At 45.5% G+C, this 26,624-nt stretch overlaps 3 protein-coding genes across 6 annotated transcripts; 1 reads left to right on the top strand and 2 right to left on the bottom strand.

Annotated features, from left to right (window-relative positions):
- Window positions 1–3,098: 3,098 nt before the first annotated feature.
- Window positions 3,099–8,252, top strand: LOC125739847 (E3 ubiquitin-protein ligase MSL2-like). 4 transcript variants are annotated; one of them, XM_049010364.1, is made up of 2 exons: window positions 3,099–3,821; window positions 5,383–8,252. In XM_049010364.1, exon 2 carries the CDS (start codon window positions 5,403–5,405, stop codon window positions 6,837–6,839), a length of 1,437 nt encoding a protein of 478 aa, XP_048866321.1. In that variant the 5' UTR covers window positions 3,099–3,821; window positions 5,383–5,402; the 3' UTR covers window positions 6,840–8,252. The 4 variants fall into 4 exon arrangements, with proteins under 4 accessions (XP_048866321.1, XP_048866320.1, XP_048866323.1 ...); XM_049010363.1 differs by having other exon boundaries at window positions 3,099–4,298; XM_049010366.1 differs by lacking the exon at window positions 3,099–3,821 and adding an exon at window positions 4,309–4,919.
- A 189-nt stretch (window positions 8,253–8,441) lies between these two features.
- On the bottom strand, window positions 8,442–13,994 carry LOC125739849 (tumor necrosis factor ligand superfamily member 10-like). Its single transcript, XM_049010368.1, has 5 exons — window positions 13,808–13,994; window positions 12,679–12,822; window positions 12,465–12,510; window positions 12,251–12,370; window positions 8,442–9,744 (listed from the first exon to the last, which is right to left on the bottom strand). The coding sequence occupies exons 1-5, from the start codon at window positions 13,919–13,921 to the stop codon at window positions 9,290–9,292; spliced, it is 879 nt and encodes a 292-aa protein (XP_048866325.1). The 5' UTR covers window positions 13,922–13,994; the 3' UTR covers window positions 8,442–9,289.
- A 4,140-nt stretch (window positions 13,995–18,134) lies between these two features.
- Window positions 18,135–23,379, bottom strand: LOC125739848 (neutral cholesterol ester hydrolase 1-like). Its single transcript, XM_049010367.1, has 6 exons — window positions 23,332–23,379; window positions 22,721–22,941; window positions 20,722–20,950; window positions 20,420–20,489; window positions 20,158–20,329; window positions 18,135–18,981 (listed from the first exon to the last, which is right to left on the bottom strand). Exons 2-6 carry the CDS (start codon window positions 22,856–22,858, stop codon window positions 18,364–18,366), a joined length of 1,227 nt encoding a protein of 408 aa, XP_048866324.1. The 5' UTR covers window positions 22,859–22,941; window positions 23,332–23,379; the 3' UTR covers window positions 18,135–18,363.
- Window positions 23,380–26,624: the final 3,245 nt, after the last annotated feature.

Here is a 26,624-nt window from a genome sequence, read left to right as displayed (position 1 = left end):
AACTAGATAAAATACAGATTTCTGATATCGGGAATTCAGTTTTAACTAGTCAAAATATCAATCGTTGATATTAAAAACTTAATTTTAATTAGTTGAAAATGCAATTTTTGGTACCAGGAATTGAGCTATTTTTTATTATAATTCAGTTTTATTTATATCTAATTACAATTGAATTGCTCATATTAGAAACAGGTATTTCAACTAGCCGTAACTGAATTATAACTAGTTATAATTGAATTCCTGATATCAGAAACTGGCATTTGAAGTAATTCAAATTCCAATTCCCTCTAAAATCGACGAGAACAACGTTTTGAATCTCACTAGCTAAAATATAATTTCCGATACCTAAAAGTGGAATTTCCATTCCACCTAATTAGAAGTGAATTTGTGATATGTGAAAATGAAGGCAAAAATGGCTTGCTGGAGCGTTACCCTAGTCATGTCCCCATCGAGCTGAAAGACCGGACTGTTCGGTCAAAACACTAGTTGCATGGCTGTTAACGTTACCTGACCCCTTGCTGAATAAGTCGGTAAATTTAGAAGATTATTAAGCTTTTATTCTCTCACTTTCTCGGCTCTGTCTTTACCTTTTTTATTATTATTTCATGTACCCAATGCAGTGCAAGTAAGCCATTTAGCTGAACTATACACGGTGCGTTATTTACTGCAGTTAAATCATCCGCGCTTAAAATATTAAGTGCACGCATAGACCTAACATTACGGTATCATCTCGCGTTTAATAAAATAAGACTCTAAACCAGTTTAAACCTTTTTTGAGCCACGGCACATTTATTACATTGAAAAAAAATCCCACGGCACACACCAACCAAAATGTTACAAAATGACACTCTGTAGTCTAGTAATGACAAAATACTCTCTCAGTGTGAAACCTGAGCCTGTTTGAATGAACACAAAGCTAATATTCTGGCAGGAATTGAAGACAGGCACACGAAGTTTTTCCTCAACAGCTCTCAGTCTCTCTCTGTTTTTAGTTTTTATACGAGTCAGGCTTGGAAAAACTCAGCTCACACAGATATGTCGGGGAAAATGGGAGTACAGTGAACCCCCCCCCCCCCCCCCCATCCCGGAAGATTACTGTAATGTTGAAATAGCTTTGTTTGTTTATAATACATGACCATTACAGTAGATACTCGACAACTGCATATCATCTGCAAATAATAATAATTTTTCAAATAAGTTTTTAGACCAATTAAGTGAAATTGGATAATTTCCCAAGGTACACCTTACAATCTCTCACGGCACATCATTGCTCTAAGCAATTGCCCATATGAAAAGAGTGAATACGCTTAATAGATGTACTTAAATAAAATTAATTTCTTACTTTCCCATCATGTATAAACAAGTCATATAGCATCTGAAAGTCAAGGTCGTAGGCTATTTCCAAATAAAATGTGTTCAACTTTTACTGTACCATTCCCAAGAAAATGCTATTTTAAATCCATGTTATTTGTGTTATGAGTTAAATTTGACAGGACATTTCTCAGAATTTTCCATAATGAATAAACAAGTTCTATACCTTGTGAAAAGGAGGATCCCGATCTATTTCCAGATAAAATTTGTTAAACTTTTACCGTACCATTTTCACAAAATGGCATTTTTGATTTGAGGTCTTATCAATTTCTTGCCCAGTTTTTGAAGACACTTATTTCTGGAGCTTTCCCTTGTTCCCATCTCTATTCAGTGCCATCCACACAAATGCATTATAAATTAAGATGTCGAAGATGTTAAACAATAGTGCAAGTACCCAGCATGTAGTTTTTTTTGGGTTTTTTTGCGATTGTTGCAACTGGGCAAGGAACTGCCAAGACCTCAAACCCCGAGGAGAGAATGTTGTGATGGTGTGGGACGAAAGACCAGAATCAGGGCAAAGCAAAATGTGTTTATTCCACTCACGATGGCAGGAAAACAAAGGGTGTTTAAACGAAGTGCTTCATTTGGTGTGTATTTGCATAGAATTTGCGCTCAACCTGTCTCATTGCATAATTTTAATATAACCTTCCATAAACCACCACCATAATATCGGGGTGGAGGGGTCTGCATGCTGCCATGATCCTAGAAGCTATATTGTCGGGGGCAATTGTCCCTGGTATAGATTACATTTTCACACAAAAGGTCCTCGCCGTATCTGTTATTCATATCAAGAAGACCCGTCTACCTAATAGCTAGTTTCCAAACAAAGTATTTGTGCAAACTGTAGTTTACTCAAATTGTGACATTTCTGTGCCACGCAGTTGGAAGTATTTGTGACAATTTTCTGCCAATTATCAGCCAAAGGAACTGAAGCATCTTTTCAGTCAAGCAAATTACCGATGTTTTGAACGAATTTTTAATTGATCGTTTAATTATTTGTAGCTTCGTTGCGGTGTTCAAATGAATTTTTCTTGTGCGGTTTTAATTTCTATTATCAGTATCTGGGCCAGAATATCAAGTCTTTTGACAGTTAAATTGGAAATGGACGCAAATATAAAGCGTGTAGTTAGAAAAAAGATGAAAAGCGAACAGTAAAGACGATTTATTTCAAGAGACCAGAGGACACCAGTCAGTGAGGTTGCTGAAATCTAGACTGTATATATATATACTTTTAGCATCATCTTAGCTTATGGTTACCTTCTCATCGATTATTTCTGAGCTCGGTTCGTTCAGTGTTGGTGTGACATTTAAAAAAATGCAGGGAAAAAAACAGCTAAACGATATAGGCCTACTCAACTCGACCAAACGCGATTTCAAATTCAGCCTTAATTTAAGTTAGTTTACCACACGTTGTCTTTAATGGAACAACTTAAACTGTATTGATTAGGTTACATTTGTTTATAGCATAACAACTGTTTAATACAGCACTACTGTGCTAATTATATCGTAAGGTCAGTGGATTTATATAGTTTAATACACCAAGAAAAATCCGTAATATCATCATTTACACATCAACCGAATATTTTCCGTACCAGAATATGGAAATCTGTTTAATTAGCTTTAAAATTTGTAGTCTTGTCCCGTCGTGGAGTTTAATATAAAGGGCATAAAACGTTTACGTAACGAACAGGGGAACCTCTCGCGGGATTTCAGTTGCGTATTATCGCGAGATGTGAACTGGGGCACCCGCTCACCCGTCTTATGCAGAGAGGGGGAAAAGGGAGGGGATAGCTCTTCATAGTTGCCCAGTTACAACTGTCTGTTATACTGCGAGTAGGATATAATTATTTTCCCACGTCATAAGGATGGCGTTGAAAACATGAGCTTTGTAAACAAGAGCGGAAATGGAAGAGGGATTTAAGTGACGTTGCTCTAACTGTTTCGAAAAGCAGGACGTACCGGAGAGGGGGGAGGTGAAACTGAAACGGGGAATAAACGCAAAGAAAAGGAAATCCGCCTGATTTTGTTAGTGACATCCCGTAGCCGCTGTTCGCTTTGCCTTCCGCTCCCCGTTCCGCTTACTGCGCGTGTTGTGATCGGGTGACGAAGGGGGGGATTGCGTAGGACGAGGGGCCTTTTTCAGCGCCATGAGAAAACGCGCACAATAAACAAGGAATTAATGCATGCGTAAAATCCCGCTCCCAATCATTGGGTGCACGGGATCGGAGGCGTGGGCTGGAAAGGATGGACGGGGACGACTTTACATCCTAGAAGACAGGTCTGACGCTCGAAGAGGGAAAATAAGCGGCAGCACTTGGGGTTCAAAAGGCTCAACTTTAACGTGCACCGGAGGAGCAGAGCGCCGACGCCGTGGTTGAATTGCTCTGGGCTGCATGGCTGTTTTGGGACAAGCTTGACGACGTCTGGCAGAATAACAGCTTCTTGCAAAGGTCTTTTCTCGCTTGGGATATTAAGTGGATGTTTTCGTGCCATGGATAGGGCTAAAGCGCTGAGCCGGACTGGTGACCACGTACCTACGCCTCTGCCCGTTTACCCTGGGCGCGAACAGCCCGGTGTGTGCGTGTGATCGACTTTGGATCTTCCGTCACTCGTATCAGTGAATGCCTTTTCGTCTTTGACGGGGACATTTATTGCAGCTTGCGATTTCCGTATCTGAGACTGGCGCCGCCGCGCTGGATCGTGCGTGTCCATGCCCCCCCGTGACTAGGGTCGCGCCGCGCGTCCCCGCCGCCCGGCCGCACTGAGGACGCGGCGCGCCGCCGCCATGAACCCGGCGAATGCCACCGCACTGTACGTGTCGGCTTGCCGGGCGGTGCTTCTGTGCGAGCCGCGGGACCCCAGGTCCCTGGCCGAGCTATGCCGGCAGCTGCCCTTCTTCCGGCACTCGCTCTCCTGCCTGGTCTGCGGTGAGGAAGCCTTATTCTTATTTAACTGCATCCCCTATTTCAGAATATCATAAGTAAAGTTCGGCTTACTTAATACCAGTAATGTTGGTATTATTTTAATAAAATGCGTACACTCGGTAACATGCAGCACATTTCCCACCATTTGTTTGTGTGAACAGTTAAGTGGGTGTTCAGCCACTTAACACTTTCGGTTTTAATTTATATTTGACGCCAGAAGTAGGGAGCGTAGTGAAAGTTTTATTCAGCATTCTCTGTGCGTTTACTGACATTGCATGTGCATTTACTGATTGCCAGTATTTATCGAAAATCTTCGGCGTGCATGTAGGAATGATTGGACTGCTGAGGAAGTTTTTACTAAACACTTTTGGGGGGATGGGGTCCATTGCAGCATCTTGATATGTTACTGGGGTCGAAGCAGACAGGCTGTCGGTCATCTGTAAGTTACAGGCACAAGCCTTTTTACAGACAAGCACCCTCCGTGTTTACGGCAGCGCGGCTGGTTAGCATGCTTGCGGCTTTCTGCTTGCGGTGGCTATATACAGTAGCGGCCTGTTTGAACCGGATTTGTTTAGCTGCTTTTTACGGCATGAAGTCCGCTGGTTTTGACGCACAGGTGTGTCGGTGGGTAGTGTGTCCTACACAGCGCCGCTTACAGACAGGGATGCTTATACCAAGCTTCATAATCGGCATTGTTTTATTAAATCTTGAGAATGTTTCACTTGGTAAGCAGTTCCTCCAGAACAAACAACAGCAATTAAAATATTAATCATGTAACTGCAAATATCTGACTGTTCATTCGGGTTTTGAGTTGTCAGCTGTCAGCACAGTCATACCTAACGTAGTCCTCACGTTGGTAAATACTTGTCATATACATCAACAATTGGTGCTGTTTTTAGCGCTATGGCGGTAAGAGGTTTTACACGGGGACAGAAACCCTGTGCAGAGCCATGCCAGGGAAGTGTGCATCAATGGAGCACCATACCTTACAATATCAAAGCAGCAAGCGAATGAATTTTAAAGTCATCTGAAAGATTTGGTGTGTAAGTTACCATTGACTTATTGCTTTGTTTTGCTTGGTTTCTAGGTAACCTGCTGCAGGACCCAATGGCTCCGACCAACTCGTCCTGCCAGCATTATGTGTGTAAAGGCTGCAGGGGCCAGAAGATGGTGCTGAAGCCACCATGCAGCTGCTGGAAGAACCCCGGGCAGTTTCAGGAAAGCCGGCAGCTCTGCCTTCTGGTGGAGAGCTTCAGGAAGCTGTGCGAGTTCATCGCAGGCTCCGCGCTGGGCTGCTATGTTGCCGACCAGGCCGACCTGCTGCCCACACTCAGCGAGGGTCTGTCTCTCAGTGCCGACGAAGCCAACGCCTTCTGGCTCTCCCTGCAGTGCTCATCCCCGGCGCCATCCATCTCCGAGGACTCGCCAACTGAGATTCCAGAGCCCACCGGCGGGAGCCCCCTGGACAGTCCTGACAGGCTTCAGGGCTGTAACGGGTTGCTGGCTGAGAAGGAACGAGATGGGGGCCTCCCCCCGCTGCCAGAAGAGGGAGGCAGGAATGAGGCAGCTGTGGACGAGTTGGCTACAGACGGCATCAATATCTGTGGCCTCAGCGAGGAGCCCAATCAGGGTGGGGGGCAGCTCATGCTGACTGTTGAGGAGGTCCTACGAACCTTGGAGCCGGAGCTGGGTACCGAAGGCTGCGCCGGCGTGGCAAGGTCCCTACCACAGGTCCCTGGGACCGCCAGTGGATCCCCCAATGAGTCCCTCCAGCAGCCTTCACTAGCCCTCACCCCCCGGCCCTCTGCAGTGCCCCGACCCACCCGGAAACGGTCGCGGTCGGAAAGCGACAGCGAGAAGGTACGGCCTCTCCCAATCTCCAGCATCATCCAGGGGCCCCCGCCAGGTGCAGCTGCCATCCTCGCGGAGCCCCAGCGGGAACTCGCAGTCCCGGCAGCTCCCCCCCTGGCCACTGTGCCCAACGGGGGGGCACCCAAGGCTTGCAAAGCACTGCTGGTTCCCGCCAAAGGCGTCCGAAGGAACCTCGAGGCTCGGAAGGCCCACGGCAAGGCCCGGCCAGGGCTCCCCAAGGCCAGGGACAAAGTGAAGGAAAGGACCCCCAACGGCGGGACCGGGACCCTGATGGCTGGAGCCCCCCCCAGAGCCGTCTACAAGAAGCCGCAGGAAAAGCGGGGCTGCAAGTGCGGCCGAGCAACCCAAAACCCAAGTGTTCTTACATGTCGTGGCCAGCGGTGCCCATGCTACTCAAATCGCAAAGCCTGTCTGGACTGCGTGTGCCGCGGCTGCCAGAATTCCTACATGGCCAATGGCGAGAAGAAGCTGGAGGCCTTTGCTGTGCCTGAGAAAGCCCTGGAGCAGACACGACTCACGCTTGGTATCAACGTGACCAGCATCGCCATGCGAGGCACCCCTGCCCCTGGCGTACTCAGCGTGACAGCAGGCGGCCCCGTTGCCTCCTTCCTGGCCGCTGGCTCGCGTGAGGACAAGGGCTTTGACAACAGCCTGAATGTCAGCTTTGACTGAGCTTCGCCCCCTTCTGCCCATCTAGTCCCACCCACCCGTGTAATGGGGGTGGAGCAAGCTAAGAGGAAGTGGAGTCACCACAACCAAGGCAGCTAAAGTTTTGACAGTAACTAGTTGTTAAAGCCCACGTATATGAATCACTCGTAATCGGTTCTTACAGTACTGCTGTACTTTCAAAGGGCAGAGAGCACCCCACTACGAGCGATTTGTGTATCACAGTGCTTTGACGAGAGATCTGACCTCATTGTTGTGGGTCATTTGGTCAAATGAGAGGCGCGTCGTGATTGGCCAGCAGTCGTGGCGAGTGTGTCAGTGTGCTTTGTATGTATTTTTGTTGTTTTGTTTTATACATACAAGTCCATGTTTTACAGTATATTTTTAAAGCTAAGTTACCAGCGTTCTCAGTATTTATTGGCCGTGTTCTAACATAGACCATCATCTGCTTGGAGAGTGGCTAGGGTGTGGCCCTCCCGCCTGTCCCGTCTGTGCCCCCTTTTTTGTCTCTGACTATAAGACGATTTATTTTATTTTTTTCGTTCTCTGGGCATTATGATAACCTGTAATATAATTGTAACATATTTCCACAAAAAAAAAAATACGGGAGGAGAAAAAAACCCTACACCCTTGTGCTTGTGTGTGTCCTCTTTTACTGGGGGGGTCAGGGGCGTGGTCACCATGCGGATGACACAGGTGCGGCAGCCTGTGGTGGGATGTCTTTGAGTGGTTACCGTAATGAAGCGGGAGGCCTGGGAACTCCATACTACCCTCTGGAAGGCTTTGGTGTGTATGCATGCTTGTGTGGGGGGTCTGGCCTGGCTGCCCCCGCCGAGGAGCAGGTGACAGTCCTTCGGGAAGCTTCTCCGCCTGCATATTCCGCTCTGCGGCACTAACCTGCAGCCATCTTTGGCTTTTCAAACCCAACCCCACCCCCATCTCAACACAGGCCTTATTTCAGCGGGGTTGCATCACCCCCCTCCCGGGATGGGAGCCGCTCCGAGCTGCAGATGCAGCATCGTGACGCCACTCCTCTGAATCATGGGCTGTTTTGGTCGCGCCAGAACTGGAATATGACAGCCGGAGCAGGGGCTCGAACCTGTTTCACTGTCGGCCGAGCTCAGGGCTGTGCCTACAGAGAGGGGAGGTTTCAATCACATCTACATACTGGAAATAACCATTGGCCACGGGGGGGGTCCCTGAGGGGGATTCGACTGCATAAGAACAGAGCCCTTTTCAGTAAGGTCATTAAATCCATACTGGAGGTCTGCATTTCAGGTTTCTGCCAACAGTCCTTGAAGCCTCTCTACTGATCCTAGGAGGAGCCTGGGTCTGATGGGAGGGGTGACAACTGACAGCCAATCACTATGTAGAAATTAAATTCAAATTAAAGAGACCCTTCCTCTGGTATAATCTGAATGCTTACAGTGTTTTTTTGGGAGTTGCATACTGGTGACATGGCTAAAAACTCATCCAGAGAAAATATGATGACCAGCAAACCACCTAGCTGGACGATCCAGGTTGGTGCTTGATGGCGGCACTAAGTGATTCACATCTCCTGCCTACTCCATGGTGTCTGCATTGTCACAGGCAATGGTAAAGATGACGTCACGGTAAGAAAAAAAACTTTATTTTTGTATGTAAAAAAATATAGTTTTGTGCAAGTGTACAGCACACGTGTGTTTACATGTGCAAGATGTAAAGGGCGAGTTGGTGTGAACAGCTGGAACATATTCGCACAGCCGGAGCACATCTGTACGCAGGTCTACCCCCCCCCCCACTTCGCAGGGGCCAAGTACTTAACATCTGCCCCCATATGGTTTCCCACACACTGCATGTCCTGCAGAAGGAACAGACAGGGCTACCCGTAACCACGCCCAAGCACATCCTGCTTATTTGGTGGGAAATAAATATTTATTTCCACTGGGTTTTTTTGTGTAAATCTGGAATTTCCCCATTGCGGGGGTAGGAAGCATAACAATATGTTTGTGAAGAAGTATGACCAGAAAAACATAGGCAGCCCCCAGTCCTCCAGACATTAATCCCCCAGATTGAACACCAATACGTGACTGTCAATGCGCCACAAATATCAAGGATTCAGTCTGTCTCTTTGGCACGTGTGCTGTTTACTGGGGGTGGCCCAGAAAGTGTCTGTGGAGGACAAGGTTGGCCCCCTGCTCACTACCACACCTCGCTCTCCATCACACAGGGGCCTCCATGGGGCCTGTCACGTCTCCCATCTGGCCGGAGCTGCTCACCCCCCCCCTCCCTGGGAGACTGGACTCACTCATCCCTGCAGACCAGGGGGGTCTGAGTCTCCTTTCAAAGACAGGAAGCTATAGCAGAGTTATATAAAAAGCTCTTTCAGCTCACGCTACAGTTATCTCCTGCCATCGAGGTGCGTTGCAGCAGTCTGAGTGAAGATGAAGGGCAATAAGCCCCAAGCTCCAGCCATGCTAGGTGACCAGGAAGGTGCCAAAGAAGCTAGACTTCTCATCCATGCTTAGGGCAGTCAGGTCGCTGACGGCCACGAAGATATGGTCTCCGGCAGCAAGCCGGAAGATGCCGGCCTGGTAGATGGAGTGGAGGCCGTACTCGGCCCCCGGCGCCCAACACGTCGTCCGGGCGTTCTTCATCAGCAGGATGGGCACCGGGTATGAGCCCACCTTCTTGTAGACATACTGCAGCACCTGCTTGCCCCTGGCCACGCCTTCAGCCACACCGCCCTCGTCACCTCCGTCCTCCAGGACACCAGAGAGTCGGAAGTACGTCTGTGAATAAATGTAGTAGAGCCCAGCGCGTGGGACCACCAGCTCGCCACCGCTCATCTCGACGTTCCGCAGAAATGCCAGGCCCTTCTCCATCTCCCATGACCAGATCTTTTCTCCCGGAACCTTCCGGGGGGAGAGCCCTGTAATGGGAGAAGCACGTCAGGGAGTGAGGCCTGAAATCTCCCCCACGCCTGAGGTGATAGATCCCCCAGCTGAAGCCCGACTGGCTCCACCATTAATTTAACTCAATCTATCCTCATCAAATCGACATCCCGTTTATTGCTAACATGTGGCTCTCTCGGCAAAGCCTCCAGACCATATTAAATGCATTAAAAAATGTTCTCTTTGGCCATTGACAATCAACTACCCCACCACCACTGTTCACTATCTGAGTGAATACATTTTAAAAAGTTATTTTCTTTCAAACTCCAGGGGACCTGGTGACGTTTAGATGTTTCAGAGGACTGCGTGTGTGCGGTCCTGGTTAAAAATCACACACAGAAACGTGTTTTTGTTGCTCACAGCCGGAGAGGTTATTTAATCCTACACGCATTAACTTCTGCACTGCAAAATAAGGGTTTCTCTCTGCTAAGGGTGTCTTTTTAACAGCTAAGTATGGAGTAAGATCGCTGTCAAAAATAACTCGTAATAATGTACGTCAAATGTACGCTTCACAAGCGTAAATTACGCTTGCGCTTCTGAAAAATACGCTTGCTTCTGAAATTTACGCTTGCGCTTCCGAAAATTACGCTTGCTTCTGAAATTTACGCTTGCGCTTCTGAAAATTACGCTTGCTTCTGAAATTTACGCTTGCGCTTCTGAAAATTACGAGTGGTTTCTCAAGCGTGAACAACCTGTCAAAAACCGTCATTGGACGTACAAGGCATTCTCTATCGAGGAAGAAACGATCGATTTTTGTTACTGTATACGCATGTGCCAGAAAGATGGAGAACCAACCAAACGCGCCGAATTCACAGCTATTTCTATTAGTTTACTTGTTGTTGCACAACACTTTTTCTCGGTGTACAGAATGTAAAAATATTAAGGTAAAGAATGTTATACTTTATTCATAGTAATTATAGTTGGTTATTATTTATAATGTGTTATTACTGTCTTAATTTCTGTCATTGCAGAAATGTGTATTTTGCATAGTATACAGAGACCTGGAATGTCTATGACATGTATTAAACTTTTTATGTTGTGTTGTATGCATGTGTTTTTTAAAATTAATCTTTATTTTTGTTTGTAGATTCATTTAGCTGAAATTATTAATACAGCACAAAATTTGGTGAACTTTGGTCATGCTGGCGATTTTTGGTGAAAGTTGAGTCATCCTTTCCAAAATTCCAGAAACATCAACTCTGTGCAGGCTTTCTTTGACACGACTCCACTGTGTCCTTCTGCTTGTAGACCTGGTTGACAAGCCCAATTCCCTCATACGTCTAAAGATGGTTGCCTCACTAACACCTAATATATTTGCAATACAAGCCACTGGGAGTGGCATACCAATTAGCAATCCAAGCAGTTCACCTGAAAACACAATTTTTTGACGACCACGACCCTCACACCCTTGCCTTACAAAGGCAACAAAGTCTTCCTGTGCAAGGCTTCTCTGCAGCTTTATTTGAAGGTCAGACAAAGTATTTATAATTTCAAACGGAATATCAAAAACTGTTGAAGCAGATGTCAATATAAACATTTCCTGATTTATGACATACAAGAAGTAGTCCAAATCCTGTTGTGATTGATTTAAAATGGTAATTATACTGTGTCTGAGTCTGTCCAGCACTTGTGTCACCAATGATACCTGTTAAAGCAAATAACAAATAATTTTCAAAGCAAATATCAACAAAACTTAATAACTACTACATGCCCGTGAAGTGGTTTGTGCTCACTGAACCCTAAGCTGTATGAAAAATCTTATTCTTATGAAAACAAAATTAATTGTTAGCCATAGCTACAGTACACTGTTTATTATTTATCAGAAAATAACAGTGTGTACTTAAATGTCCATCTCATATACATGAGACTATTAACAACTTAGCCTGACACATTACTGGACAGCAGCAGTGACATACTTCTGCATAATAAATAATAACCAACTATAATTACTATGAATAAAGTATAACATTCTTTACCTTAATATTTTTACATTCTGTACACCGAGAAAAAGTGTTGTGCAACAACAAGTAAACTAATAGAAATAGCTGTGAATTCGGCGCGTTTGGTTGGTTCTCCATCTTTCTGGCACATGCGTATACAGTAACAAAAATCGATCGTTTCTTCCTCGATAGAGAATGCCTTGTACGTCCAATGACGGTTTTTGACAGGTTGTTCACGCTTGAGAAACCACTCGTAATTTTCAGAAGCGCAAGCGTAAATTTCAGAAGCAAGCGTAATTTTCAGAAGCGCAAGCGTAAATTTCAGAAGCAAGCGTAATTTTCGGAAGCGCAAGCGTAAATTTCAGAAGCAAGCGTATTTTTCAGAAGCGCAAGCGTAATTTACGCTTGTGAAGCGTACATTTGACGTACATTATTACGAGTTATTTTTGACAGCGATCTTACTCCATAGCTAAGGCTCAACGTGGGCTGATAAACCTGGTGATTTCCATCTGAGAGGTGAACGTGGTTTCGGTTCCAAACTCACCCAGTCTGACGCCAGGCGTTCCCGCCATCGAAGTCCCGGTCACATGAGCGGCTATCTCGGGTCGAGTGGGTAATTCCTGCTCCTCAATCACCAGTGACGGCAAAACCCGCGACACTTCATCTGTGAGCGAAGTAACACCGATGTTGTTTTCACTTTGGTTGTCACGGTTATGGTCACAAGTGATTTTTCCTCGGGGTTCAGATCACGAACGTACCTTTCACTGCTGATGATATTTCTTTCTTGTAGCGATTTGACATGCTCTGGTAAGAAATATCAGAAACTGGATTTATTCATACAAAGACTTAATTCTTTATGAACAAGTCGGAACAATGAGGAAACGTGAACATCTTTTGTCAGACTCGCCGGCAGCTATGCGGAGATACCGTGCGTGTGGCCGGTATAAGCGCCCATTGTGCTCAGCGCCGTACCTTCTCAATGAGGAAGTGCAGCTGCTTAGTCACCGTCCAGCAGGGATCGCCGTTTGCCTCGGCGCTGGTGTCCGAGCCCTTGACGGTGCGGAGGTTGGAGTGCATCAGACAGGAGATGCTGCTCCGGGAGAAGGTCTCCTTCATCTGGAAGTAAAAAAAAAATAAATAAAAATATTAAAGAAACGCGTTTAGCTGTTATTTCACCCTGCAACAGTGTGACTAATCCCATGTGAGGTCTTTCCAAACTCTAAACGCCGTTCACTCTGACACGAGTCCTTACGGTTTTTGAAACCTTTTATATTAGGAAATATAAACGATATTCGGTAGGTTTTTTTTTTTTTTTACATCAAAATCAATGTGTTAGTAAAGCGGTGATGGACTTTGGTTATAGCTGTTATTGAGTGTTTATGTGTATTCTTCGGTTACTGTAACTTTGGTTATCTGGTACTTATCTGTAACTTATCTTGTCGTGACATTTACTAACAAAATATTTCGGAGATAACTAATTGTCCAAAGCGGACGGTAAAGAATTTAAAGAATCTTCCCCTGGGATCGATAACGTTTGCCTTATCTTAATGATAATATAAATATAGTACTGGGGAAAACAGATGCGTTTTTCTCTGAAACCGAAAGTACGAAGTTCTACAGTTTAACTCTTGTTTCTTCGGAGGACCGTCGGCAGTGTAGCTTCTCAGCCTTTTATGTCTTAAACCCAGTCCGCCTTAAATCGCTCTAGCTCACGGCTCGGATGCTGGAAACTGTCCAGCATGACTAAAGGTAGCGCGAAAAAGAGCTGCTTGCAGCGTTTTTATGCAAACGACCCAACTAAAAATAACCGATACCACACGTTTGCCAGCATTCCAGCAACTCTGTCGGTGGGATAAAACTAAAAAAAAAAAAACAACATCCAAGCGCAAACTCCTGCAAGCGCCAACACACCTCCGCCTCGCCAAAAGGCTCATCGGCCATATGGGTAATATAGTTAGACCCGCTACTTCTTGCATTTCGAATTTATTCCTTTTATTGCATGACAGGTCATGCATGTCAGATATGCAACAGGTCGTATACCCCCCCCCCACAAATAAGCGCTGAAATCATGCACGTCTCTCTCCCCCCCCCCCCCTCTTACCGTTGTCAACACGTTGTTGAAGTAAATGAAGGTGACGGCGACCGCGACGGTCTGCAGTAAAACGGCGGCGAGGAGCAAGAACCCCAAGCACTGCATGGAGCCGGAGCCGGTCATTCTGACCGCTGCTGCACCGGGACCGGGACCAAAGCTGCGGTGGAGCCTCCCGCGGCAGTAAATAGGGAAACAACGGGCAGAGGCGGAGCCTGGCCGAGGAACGGGGAAGAGGACGGCCGCCCTGCTCTCTTTCCGATAAGGAAGGGATTTTTTTTTTTTTGTATTTCACTGCATCGGCGTTCTTATAATGCAGTTATAAATGTTATAAATGCAGAAGATCGGTGTTGCGTCTGAGTTTCAGCGCGCTTGGTAACCCGCCCTAATAATGTCATGGGTATCCCAGCATGTTCATAAAGAGCATATATCACTAGTGTTGTATATAGTGTCTATTTCCCAAATATTTTCGTTGATTTCTATGTCGGGGTAGAAAATAACGTAAAAAACTATAAAAATTATCTTTCAATTTTATTAAATTAAAGTTTAAGTATTCGGTGTAATAGATGCATACCTCTATGCAACTTAATTAGACATCAAATTGCCACTAATACAGAATAGGTCTATGCGAAAAAGACTAATACTATATGTTATGAAATGGGGCCAGGAAGGATTATTGTCTAGCGTGATTACCTGTGCTATATATACCACCTACAGTACTTCCTTGTTGGTTGAAGTACGGGAGTTTACGCGTTGAGGATCCCCTAACGAAATGTTCGGGAAAAGGAAGTTTCTTAAGTTACTAATTGTGGCATTTAGACGGTGACGTATACTTCAAAAAGGAACGAGTATCGGTTTGTCTGAATGACATGCACGTCTTGTGATAACCTGGAGGAATATTGCGGCGTCTTTCTCCTACTAGGGTTGCTTTAATGACTCTTGGTGTTTCCTCGGAGTGCGTCGTGCAGGGTTTTCTGCAAACCCAGCAGATCTGGCTGATTTGAGGTCTGGTTTATATAAATACTGGTCTCAAGTACAGTCAGAGGACGAACGGGTCGGAGCCGTGAGATGGGAAAAGGGCATTTATCCAGTCGGGTCGGATGAATATCTGGGACTTTCCCAAAAAAGCAAAGTTCACTTGGCGCGGATTATTTTCGCTGGCAGAGGGAAAGGGTGTGCTCTGTTAAGGTGGATCCTGCCTTTCAGAAGCGCAACGTGCACACTCACGCCCCCGCACACACAAGGGGGCGGGTTTGCCTTTGTCAGGTCGCTGCAGATCTAGTATCGGGTTTCATGTTTTCTTGAGACCTGCGCTGAGCCGTTTGTGATTTTGCAGCGCTTTTCTGCGCGGGTGCCTTTGTCAGGCGCTTTGAGTAACTTGCACTAGTTGCGGTTTTTTCTCTACGGGTGGTTTCGACCCGTTTCTTACTGAATTCGGCTAGTTAGTCCGTTTCCTTCGCTTTAGAAAAAAGTGTTAATCAGTGTCTGCGGGGGTCACGCATGACAACTGATAACAGCCGTAAAGCAACGGGGGGTCGGTTACCTGTAGCGTTAGCGATGGAAAACGAGGTGTCGGTTCCGGGAGTTCCACGCTTGCCTGCCAGTTGCTTTGTCACAAATCATCACCTCCAAATGTCAGTAGTTTTCTGAGGAACCGGCTGGAACAACAACAACATCTGTGTGATTCCACTATAATAATAATAAAAAAAAATCGATTAATAAACACAAGCCAGATGCACTTAACGCTTTCTCATGAGGTCACACTGTTTTCGGCGAGCGCAGTGGCCTCGGGGGAGGGGCGGTGCCATTCTCATGGGGGGGGAGGGGGGGTAAAGCACGTCCTGCAGAGAGCTCTTGGCTCAAGCCTCAAGGCCCCATATGGTCGTCCAGCATCCAGCTGTGGGCGTCAAAGTGGGCGTGTTATTGTTGCATTTTATTTTATATTTTATTTATTGCGGAGGCTATTATTTTTTTAAAAAGCAGGGGCAGCCAGTCCCCAGAACAACTGTGTGTTAAGGAACACAGCAATCAATAATCATATACGTCTCCATGCATAAATTCAGGTGGGACATGACCGGTCCTGATCCCTGAAACTTCCTCGTTTTGCACTCGAATCAGCAACCTTGGCCCATCTGAGGTGTGTTCCTCCTAGCAATCCAAGGTGCAGTGAGGGTGGAAAAACATTCGGGGGAGGGCGGGGTATGCAAACTTTCACTTTCACAAGTATCGTTTTCCCAGAAACAATAGAAACATGGAGCAAAGGGCCCAGGTTACACCCGCAGTTTGGCACGCCGCCAGGAGGGGGTGGCAGTGAGATGTGAGAAGGCCAGCATTCGCGCACCGCTACGCCTCCCTCTGTGTGTGTGTTGTCCCCAGCGGTACTGATGCCTCCGATCTGTGTTTCTGCTGCAGGAATGGCTCCCCGGGAGAGCAGTGCACTCAGGACGCTACATGAACGAGCTCATCCAGTCCCCCTTCATTCCACAGGCTAATTGGGCGTGTTTCTGTTGCACTGGATCCATAGTGAACCCCCACATGCAGGAATAATGGTGCAAGGGCTCTTTGTGAACAGCGGACGTCTCTCATTTTAAACTCTTTCGTTCTCTGGTTCGTAAGACCAAATCTACATATACATCAAACATAACACCCCTCCTTCGATTCATTTTTATACCCGCCTGTCCTATGCAGTGTTTTATATTTACAACTATACAAACATTACTGTGGTTTTTGTTATATTTATGACTACTAATGATTCGCGATTAATTATAAATTGTTTGAGTGGGTGTGCACGCATGCGTTGGTGGGTGTGGGTGCCTCATGGGACGGGTCCCCACATGCAGAGAGCAAAACAATAAATGTTTAACAGGAAGGGTTTGGGCTGAAGTTCCTGGTAGTTCAGGAACATGAAATATCCAGGCTTTCTCTTTTAAAAAACATGGATCTCAGGACGAATTCCAAGTGGCAAAATAAACAAGCCAGCTGGGAGTCATGCTTTGATCCCCGTCTTAAGGTGAAAAAACACAACAATTTAGCTTGAATTTTACAGCTTCTTTGTTTTATTGAAAAGAGAATTGACGTTCTGTGGTTCTGTATGAAGAGTAAGATCACCACGACAACAGCGGCCCCTGGCTTTTAACCACGCTGAAGGCATCCTGAGGGAGTCCGGCCATCCGAGGTCACTGGCTGCACGCTCCGGCTGTATTCATTAAGGCCGCCGGAGTTTACATCTTTATTCACCTTTGCTGGTGCAGCTGAATTATGTTTACATTCATGTGGCAAAAGATCCCAGATAAAAGATTAGGTAATAATGAACAGAAGATTACCAAAGATTACTATCACCAGCCTGGGATTCTTGCTATTAAATTATTATTATTATTATTATTATTATTAACCTGAATAAGGAAATGGCGGTGGCTGCGATAGCTCCGCAACCTCGAATGGCTCCTTTTGCCGCATCAGAACATATCCAACCCGGCTCACAGAAGCCACCACATCCACACAATGCACTTTGTTGTTTTAATTCCAGGAGTGCCATCTAGGTTATCCAAAGGACAGCCGCTGAAACAAACAGCTTTATAGCAGCCCTTTGGAGTCACACATACCGGTGGCAAGTTTCACAGCTTTTTTCATCATGGTTTGGTTAAGGAAAAAAGATGGTGTTCCAGAAGCTTCAGTGATGGTAATGTCTGCTTGCAGGGATCAGTGTTACCTGGCACACTCCTGTCTCCAGTGTGATCACCATCGCAAGGTCTCTGTCATGCTGTGTCACTGCGGACATGTCGGCCTGTACTCCCATGTCGGCCTGTACTCCCATGTCGGCCTGTACTCCCATGTCTGCCTGTACTCCCATGTCGGCCTGTACTCCCATGTCGGCCTGTACTCCCATGTCTGCCTGTCTCACACTCGGCTTCTGATACATTCCTGAATCCATAGACCAAAAGACACACTATCCAGCTTCAAGGAACACCAGAAGAAATTAAATTAGATTACATATGAACACTGTTCATATGTAATCCTAGAACACGCACACATTTCTTTGCATCAAACCCTGGGTCATTTACATAGCTATATATGTTGTAAACACTATAGTCGTACCTTGGTCACATGACACTGGTCACATGACAAAGCAACAGAGATACATAAAAAGGAATGTCTGAGTTCGCTGTTCTCTGATCTTGTACCGCTTGTTCTTCAGGCTGTGTTAATCATGTTTAAAAGAAGAAGCATCTCAGTAGACATTGCATTTCAGTACTTTCTGTGAAGACTTTTTTTTAAAAAAAGATATATATATATATATATATATATAGGTAGAAACTCAAAGTGAGTCCTTAAAGTCAGAGGTAATACGTTTTTCTTGGTAATGTATGTTGACAGTTTTTGCCCCATTCATTCTCTCTCTCATTCTCTCATTTATAAAACCCACAATCTCAAAAAGTCCACAGTTATTCTTAAAAGTAACCAGCACCATGAGACCACACAGCGTTTTTTCTGTAAACCAACGGCGACGTGTCCTGGGTGGGTGGGGCTCAGCAGGGTAAGGTGCAGCCAGGTGAGGTGGGCAGAGCTGTTTACAGATTTTCACCCAACCAGTGTATATAGTTTTGTACGCATCGTATTCCAATCTCCAGGTAGGCGGGCCAGAAGGCAAAGGACAGGCAGCCATGGAAACCATCCCCATGGTGATCGTAGCTGACGGCCACTCCTGCCTCCTCCAGGCGCCGCCCATACATGAGACCATCATCCCGCAGAACATCATGCTCGCATGTCAGGATGTAAGTGGGTGGAGCCTGGGCCAGCACCTCCTGCTCGGCCAGCAACGGGGCTGCCCGTGGGTCAGTCAGACCCGGTAGCTCCTCCAGCATCCGCACAGAGCCCCGCGGCGGCACCACTGGCTCATAGTTCTTACGGACTGCAGCTGGCAGCAGCCGAGTCCAGTTCAGCTTGGCCCGGTGCGAGGTGAGCTGGCTCATGTCCAGTGCTGCATGGTCATTAGCCAGCAGGGGCTGGATGTAACTCGGGTCTCCGCCCAGGTATTCCAGCCAGTACCGGGCCATGAGGGGGCGGTACAGTATGGGAACTGCCTGGTTCTGCTGGTAGGAAGGTGTGTTGAAGTCCAGGGCTTGCAGAACTGGGTAGATCAGGGCCTGCACCCGGAACTTGATAGGTGCCTGAGAGTCCATAGCGACCTTTTTGGAAAGATGAGATGAAATGGAGAATATCTGTAAATAAGCTACAGGCAGTGCGCAAGTGGCATAAAACTGACTTCAGTAAATTCAGGCTTCTGTGATATAATCCAGAATTATAAATAAAACCTACACTGCACAGATGTGGGTACTTTGACCTGTACCGGTAACCAATGCATATTTTTGCCTAATTTCACCGATACTGATAACCAGTATAGGAGACCAGAGGTTAGCTGGTCACCAGGATCAGCGATAATAGAGAAAATATATTTATTTGATCACTAGTATATTTTTGGCTTATGTATTTTTTGCTGTAAGATGTGTTGAGTAGTATGGTGCGGGGGGGGGGGGGGGGGGGGGTAAATTTTGACTTATGTAATGATTTGTTGAACAGATTACTTATGTTAATCGAAAACAGCCTGTATTCATTTATGTCGTGTTGGGCCGATTTTTTTTTTTTCTCAAAATACATATGCAAACATGGTCTCATCTTACATTCAAGGCAATAGATGGCGCCAAATCCAATATTGTGTAATGAGTGTTTTGACTATTCATAATGTACATTTGCAGTACGATGTCTTGCGTGAACGTGAGAGTCTGACACCGTGAGCATCATGACAGATGCGTGAGAGCTGGCAGCCCAGGCAATGCGCATGTTTAGCGTGTTTCCCTGACTGTGCCGCTGCTAGTATTAAACCGATAGTGTCCATTAATAAGGACAGTGACATTCATTTTAAAAGAGCTGTCATGTCAGTTATTAATATGGCCCAACCTTTCTCTGTAATACGTTTTTTTACCCTCTGCATGTGGGTCGGCTGCATCGATAACATTCTGCACCCCTCCCAAATAAGTTTGCTGTTAAATTCCCTTGTAATCGATTGCCAGTGGTTGCTTTTTAAGCTGTAGTTGCTGGTTAACTTATTATATGTTCTTGTCAAATAAAATCAGTGTTATTTATAAAGGTAAGATTTGGTAATCTAAGAACTTTCTTTCTAAAAATAGTTGCCAAAAAATGGGGAGCAGGGGTTATGTTATAATTTGGGTTATCTTATATTCAGTGTAATACGGTAATTCCTATTGCCAAAAGATTAGCATGTCTGGATCACATGAAGGCCAGAGAGACTTTATTCGTCTTTGTCGGCCCTTATCCTGAGGTCTTTGCTGAAACATGTGACTGACCTCATGAGCCACTGCGGCACCCAGATTAGCCCCGGCGCTGTCCCCGGTCACGCCCACCCGGCCTGGGTCCACTGAGTACTGGGCCAGAACCTCGGGCTGCAGGAAGTACCAGGCAGCCAGGATGGCATCATGGTACTGACCTGGGAAGACCACATCCGGAGCCAGGCGATAACTGCAAGGGGCACAGGGGAATGGGTCAGCATGATGTCACCAAACAGGCCCCAAGCAGGGGAAAGCGCATCTCCTGCGAGGACGCACTCACTCAACAGACACGACGACCGCATCCAGCTCCTGGGCCATCCTGCGGCACAGCTGGTCATAGGATCGCATCCCTGTTGAGACAAGAGAATCTCATTCCCGGGACTGAAAGCAGCACAGCAAAATATTGTCATTATTGTTGCTATTATTTGTAAGGTTCCATACTGCCTCTGTATATGTGTGTGTGTGTGTGTGAAGGGGGGTTTAGTAAGGAAGGTTATATGTTGCCAGTTTATGGGGGGGGTCAGGTTAGTAAAGAAGATTCCGTATCGCCTATATTTGGGGTGGTTTCTCATTTTCACTTACTGCCAGTGCCTATCGCCCATCCCCCTCCATGGAAGTAGAGCAAGCCCCTCTTCAGCTGCCCCCCCAGCTCCCGGGTGGACTCGAACACGCGGACCCGGAGCCCGGCGAAGACAGTGTCGCTGACGCACACCCCCTCACTCGACTGTGGGGCCAGAACTTCCAGGTGGTCCACAGCAAAGTTCAGAACCCGGGTGTGGTGACTGAGGCCGAGGTCATCCACAAGGTATCCCTGGGGGGAAGATCACATGATCAGTCACATGGTCTCCACAGTGATTTATGGGTCCAAGTTCCTGTTCAGAGCTGAAGACGTTGGATGGCTGTTCCTGGAGGGGTGTCAGCATTGCTGTCACTCAGTCAATCGATCTCAAGTCAAACAGGCAGCCCCCTCCCCCCCCTGTTAAAAATTGCATGCTTACTTACTCAAAGAGAAGGAAAATTTGTCCTGAAACTCAACTAACTAAACCCATAATCCCCTGTCCCCCCTCTCCCATACACACAAGCACACACTGTTGGAGTTAGACTCCGCCGAGTCCGTTGATGAGGAAAGAGATGCACACTGGAGGCGGAGGATGGTTGTAAGTCCACTCTCTTTATTCCTTGTACAGATCGCGATCCGGGAGCCTCACTCAGATGCACAAACAATACATACCCAAGGAAGCTCAAACTCTGTTGTCTGTGTCTGGCTTACATAGCCTGTCTGGGCGTCTGCTGGTCTTGTTGTTATTTTCCACTCCCATGGCAGACGTGACATACAACTCTATTTTGACATTTGCTGTTCGTTAGCACCCACACCCACCCTTTTGTCTTATCTTTTTGCAGCGTCAGCGACCCTTTCCCTTATTAGGCCCAGTAGGTCAAGCATAAGCATAATATCACCATTACCCTTGTAATACACCTTCTACTTTTTCAACTACACCATAGTCTAGAGCGAGGCCCCCTCCCCTGCCTGCCTGCAAGTTGGTTCCCATTTTTAAGTGTGACAAAGTTTAGCACAAAGCTTGCCCTCCTCAACACACACACACACACGATTAAAAAACAGGGTGGAATTCAGGAAAATAAAATGTCTGGGTTCAACACTGGTTGGGACAAAATTATCCCCAAACCCCATGTCCCATAATATCGGTACAAAAGTGATCCTACCATCCATACCTAAAACTACACCCTTGGACAAAATTAACATGAACAAGATAGGCATTTATTTATGCAAACGATTCACAATGTTAAGCAAAGTATATTACCAGTTAAGCACAACATATTACCAGCTGGTTTCCAGTTACACTGGTCTGCTTTACTCACCAGTAGAATCACTCCCTTCCATTGAAAGAGAACAGAATGAATGACAAGGGCTCTTTGAACAACATTAGAGAGAATGGTTTTGGTCCGCGGCTCCCGAAACGCCAAAACAGGATTACGGAGTGCTTGATAGTTCAGGCAGGTGAGGACTAGGCCTGAGGTGGCCGTGGGGGTGATGGAGATCTCGGCTGACAGTACGTACATCCCCCGCACAGAAATTACGAAGTGTTTCCCGACCCGTAGCAAAGCCTTATTCGGATGGGGGCTTCATCTAATTGAACTAATTCTGACGTTAAAATCAATGGGCAAGATTCATTTTTATCTCTGGTGATTCAGGGACGTACATACATTTCATATCCTGTCCGAACAAATCACTTTACGAAAAACATACCGAACCATTCTAGGTACAACTACTTCTGTAAGAATGGTGTTTAAGACTGAAATGATGTTTCATAAGGAGCCTCTTTCATATATGATGCCTGTCTGTGGGATTATGCAAAACCCATTAAGAGACAGACACACAGGCGAAATTTGTATCGATGGTTACATTGTACTCTAAATCGATGGGGGGCAACTGGAAGCGTGCTAGACTATGAAAGCTACTGTAAACGAATATTCGACACCTACATCCCAAACTCAGTAACATGCACGGGAAATTGCATTTTAGGATGCATAAATCAGTATGCGTGTATAGTGTATTTCTTACCATTTTCACAACGAAGCGTATTCCTGCATCCAGCAGCATAACTTTCCACGGCTCGGAAATCGCCCTTGGCAGTGGGGTGTAAATGTAATAGGCTGTCGTGGCCGTCAGGAAGAAAGCGATCACCGAAAAGAGATGCATCTCAGTATGTGATCCCTGCGAGCCGGGCGAGTATAATGACCTACAGGATTCCAGCGCCGGGCAAATCGGTCCGCAGCAGTGATCTGACATAAGTGACAGCGTAACGGTCCTGAAGGTGACTTCAAAATAAAAGTCCTTTGTTTACGACACTTAAGTATCTCGTTTATCCTAAATAATTATTGTGTGTCAAATTAAAGACTAAAAATCCGAATAATAAAGGAAGACAAATATTGATATTGTAAAATGTTTTATATGGTGTCTGTGGATGGGTAGATGCTGTTTTATGCTTGCTGTGTTCATTATTAATTTGAATTCAAGAGTGGAAGTGAAGAGTACACTGCAGTGGGGTTTTGTATTGGAATAACATTCCCTGTGCAGACTGTGACAGCCCTCCGGCGAATGCTGTAACCCGCAATGTCAGTTAAAAAAAAAATAATTCTGCGATTCCGGTCACTTCTCTGATTGGTCCTCACCAGCATTCTGATGAAGGTGGTGCCAGTATTACCCAGTGCATGTACAGGGTGTCAGCGTTGCGAAGCTTACAGATACGTATCTTAAAATATATAGATATAGAAAATGACCAAACCGGATCGAATTCATTTACCGGAAATATACTGTACGCCGCTTCTGGGAAAAAAGAACGAACTAAAGTATAATCACCACATGAAAATAAATAACAGTCAAAGGCTGTCTAAAACTATGCCTATTTAATGAGCAGTGGGGGCATTATTCATGGGAAATATATATTTTCACGCCTATCCAATGTTTTTGTTCTCTGAAAATCCTGCACTGCGCTTAAGCCACCACGAGGAGTCGCTGCTAAGTTGTCGGTTGAAAGTAGATTGTTAATTACACGTTTCTTGAAGGATAAATTAATATCTGTATGTTATCTAAGTCTAATGTGATTTAGAAGCCATTTAACGATTAATATAATGACTTTGTTGTGTTACGTAAAATCTAAGAGGGAAAGGAACCGGGAGTTTAAGAACTGGGAAAAGTTTCTAAAAATAGAAAGCCGGTTAATGATATCGGACACGAACCCGCTGAGACTTGATATCCATGATTCTTCACTTTAAAAGGGGAAAATGCCCTTTCGATGAAGATATGCATTTCCCATTAAGTTTCCTTTATGAGAAGATCTTGGCATCGTGATCCTGGCAGTACATATAGACCTATATCCAAAATTATATTCTACTTAATACGTTTGATTAAACGAGCTATATAATTGGTGCAAGCCACCACTCTCTGGACTGACATCATTTGTGGTTTGCATAAATCTGTAAAAATCCTGCCATTTGACGCTGTATTTGCTGGGACTCTAACCTGAGAAAATAAAACCAGCTGATCTGTCACACTGTCCTTATGGATTTAACAAAGTCTTCAATCCCCTTCAGTCTTTAAACAGGGTATAAACTATTCAGCGCTTCAGCCTTTAAAATATTTCATTTAGCTATGAAGTCACTGCATTCGGTTGACTCAGATTAACAATCTAATTATGTTCCTTTGTGCTTCATCCGATTCAAATGTTGGCAGTAAAACTTTACGACTTCACGTATCAGATCAGTCTAATGACCTAGGAGAATTTATTGGGTCCGTGAGCATTCTGTCAAAGAGGAATAGCTGGTCCATAAGTCATTCTAGGGTAACTCCTGCCATTGGAAAGGTATGGCTCCCAGACCAACACATGCAGAATGAAGATAACAAGGTCTGTCTGTTACAAACAGTTATGGCTGCGTAAAGTCGAAATGTAAGTGAAAGTAGCAAACTGTAACCAGTGCTCTGGAAGTCAGTGTATTGTCCTTGGTAATATTAAAAAGTGTGCCATTTTATCAGAGTTGAAAACCCAGCAAATGTTTTGGTTGTCCCACAATTTTCCAGGGCATCTGGGCTGAATCTCAATATGCATACTTGACCATACTTGTGTTTTTGTGTCCCCGTTTTACATCATGTTCCATTGCCGAAGACCAGTTCCAATACTAAAATCACAAGATCAGAGGATGGTAAAAATCCCTGGAAGTTGCTCTTGCTCCGCGGCAAATATCAAGGATGCATTGGGTGCATCCTTGGCAAATGAGAAAAGAAGGCATGAACCGTAACTGCATTACCATAATCAGGGTTATCTTAATCGCAGTAACATCTCCATTGTTCCTGTCAGATAGTATTTTCCCACTCTTTTCACTTCTTTGGTTTGTGAGACTGCTGAACTGAAATTGTTGACACCTACATATAGCGTTTGTGCAGAGCTAAAACAAATACGGATATTTTATGTGTGAAGTTTATTTGTGAAAAAAGCACAAGTAATCGTACCAGGAACAATTAATCATTTAGACTGGACATTTGAATCATGTGTCATTTAATAAATACTACAATAAAAATTATGGCCTGGGTAACCAGCTGGGCGTATAGCATTGTGGAACAGTAAGTACACATTTGTCTCAATCCACAATTGGCGCATTCTCAGTCCTCGTGATCTTGCAAGATCGTTCTTGGAAGGCAAGTTCACAAGACCAGACTTGCCAAGACCACACGTATGGTCTTTGCGTTCTTGGTATTGAGATTTACCCCTGGTCAGTGCCTGTTTTAAAGTCAGTGACACTCTGTGTACAGTGCTTAACGTGCTTAACCCCAGGACTGCCTAGATTCACAACCCTCTTTTAAGATTAACCTTTGTTTTGCTGAATTTTGGCCAGAAGTTTTTAAGGTCACCTTGGACATTCTTGGCTTTTTTTTTGCCCAACCCACTGTTTTGCCCAAAGGTGGCTTTTGCATTTTAGTGTTTCACTTGCAGACAAACCTGTTTCACAAACAGTTAAGTCATAACTCAGATATTTAATCCCAAGTGGGATGTCTGCAGACATGTCTGCCTTACGACATTGTGGCCTCATGAAGCATTTTGGAGGAGAGCTCTCCATCTCCATCCAAATCCACACCCAGAGACACGGAGGAAAAGTGAGATGGAGACCCAGAGAGTATTTGCAGGAAGGGTGTGGATCCACGAAGAAAATGAAAGGCACAAATCTAACTTGCACTCCAACAGGCCTCCTGTCCACTGAGATGTGGGTTTGCAGGGTCTGAGGCGGCTGCCCAGTGAGACTTTAGTTCTTTCAGATGAGGGAAACTGGAATGGTTGGGGTTGGGTGGGACGGAGACCTGGGGGGTGGGCAGAGTAGTAAGGAATCACTGGCATCCTGAGGTATGGCATGGTATGGGGGCAGGCCGCATCCCACAGCACCTCCTGCAGGAGGAAGTGTGAGTGATTTTTGCGTCAGTAAATGGAGGCAGACACAATAAACAGCATTCCTATACAGAGGCGATTCTAGGAACTCTTGGGGCCCTCAGCAAAAAAACTCCATGTGGCCCTCCAACACACCCTCCCCCGAGATGGGAAATTTATTAACATTATTTTAGCATAATGTCTAAATGAATAATATCAGCAAAGAGAATTTAATAAACAAAAGTCCTTTATTTTCACTTTTGTAGAAAACAGAATACACAGACAAAGCAGATTTATCTTCGCAATCTGCTATGTAAGCAGCCGACCTGGGGCCCCCTAAGCTCGGGGCCCCAGGCAGTCGCCTGCCCTGCCTGCCCTGTTATTACACCTCTGCTCATATATACATACTGTGACCCTGCATGCTTTCCTCTGTAGCATTCAGGAGGCTGGGGCAGATGCTGGGTCTATGAACAGAAGGTGTACTCAAAGCACATCTGTTGAAGATCTGGATGTAGCAGCCAAGTAGAGGCTTAGCAAAAACAGCTAACTGCC

Source organism: Brienomyrus brachyistius, chromosome 4, assembly GCF_023856365.1.
Source record: "Brienomyrus brachyistius isolate T26 chromosome 4, BBRACH_0.4, whole genome shotgun sequence".
In the NCBI taxonomy this organism is placed as follows: domain Eukaryota; kingdom Metazoa; phylum Chordata; class Actinopteri; order Osteoglossiformes; family Mormyridae; genus Brienomyrus; species Brienomyrus brachyistius.
Note: the sequence above shows the minus strand (reverse complement) of the source record. Positions and strands in the feature narration are given on the sequence as shown.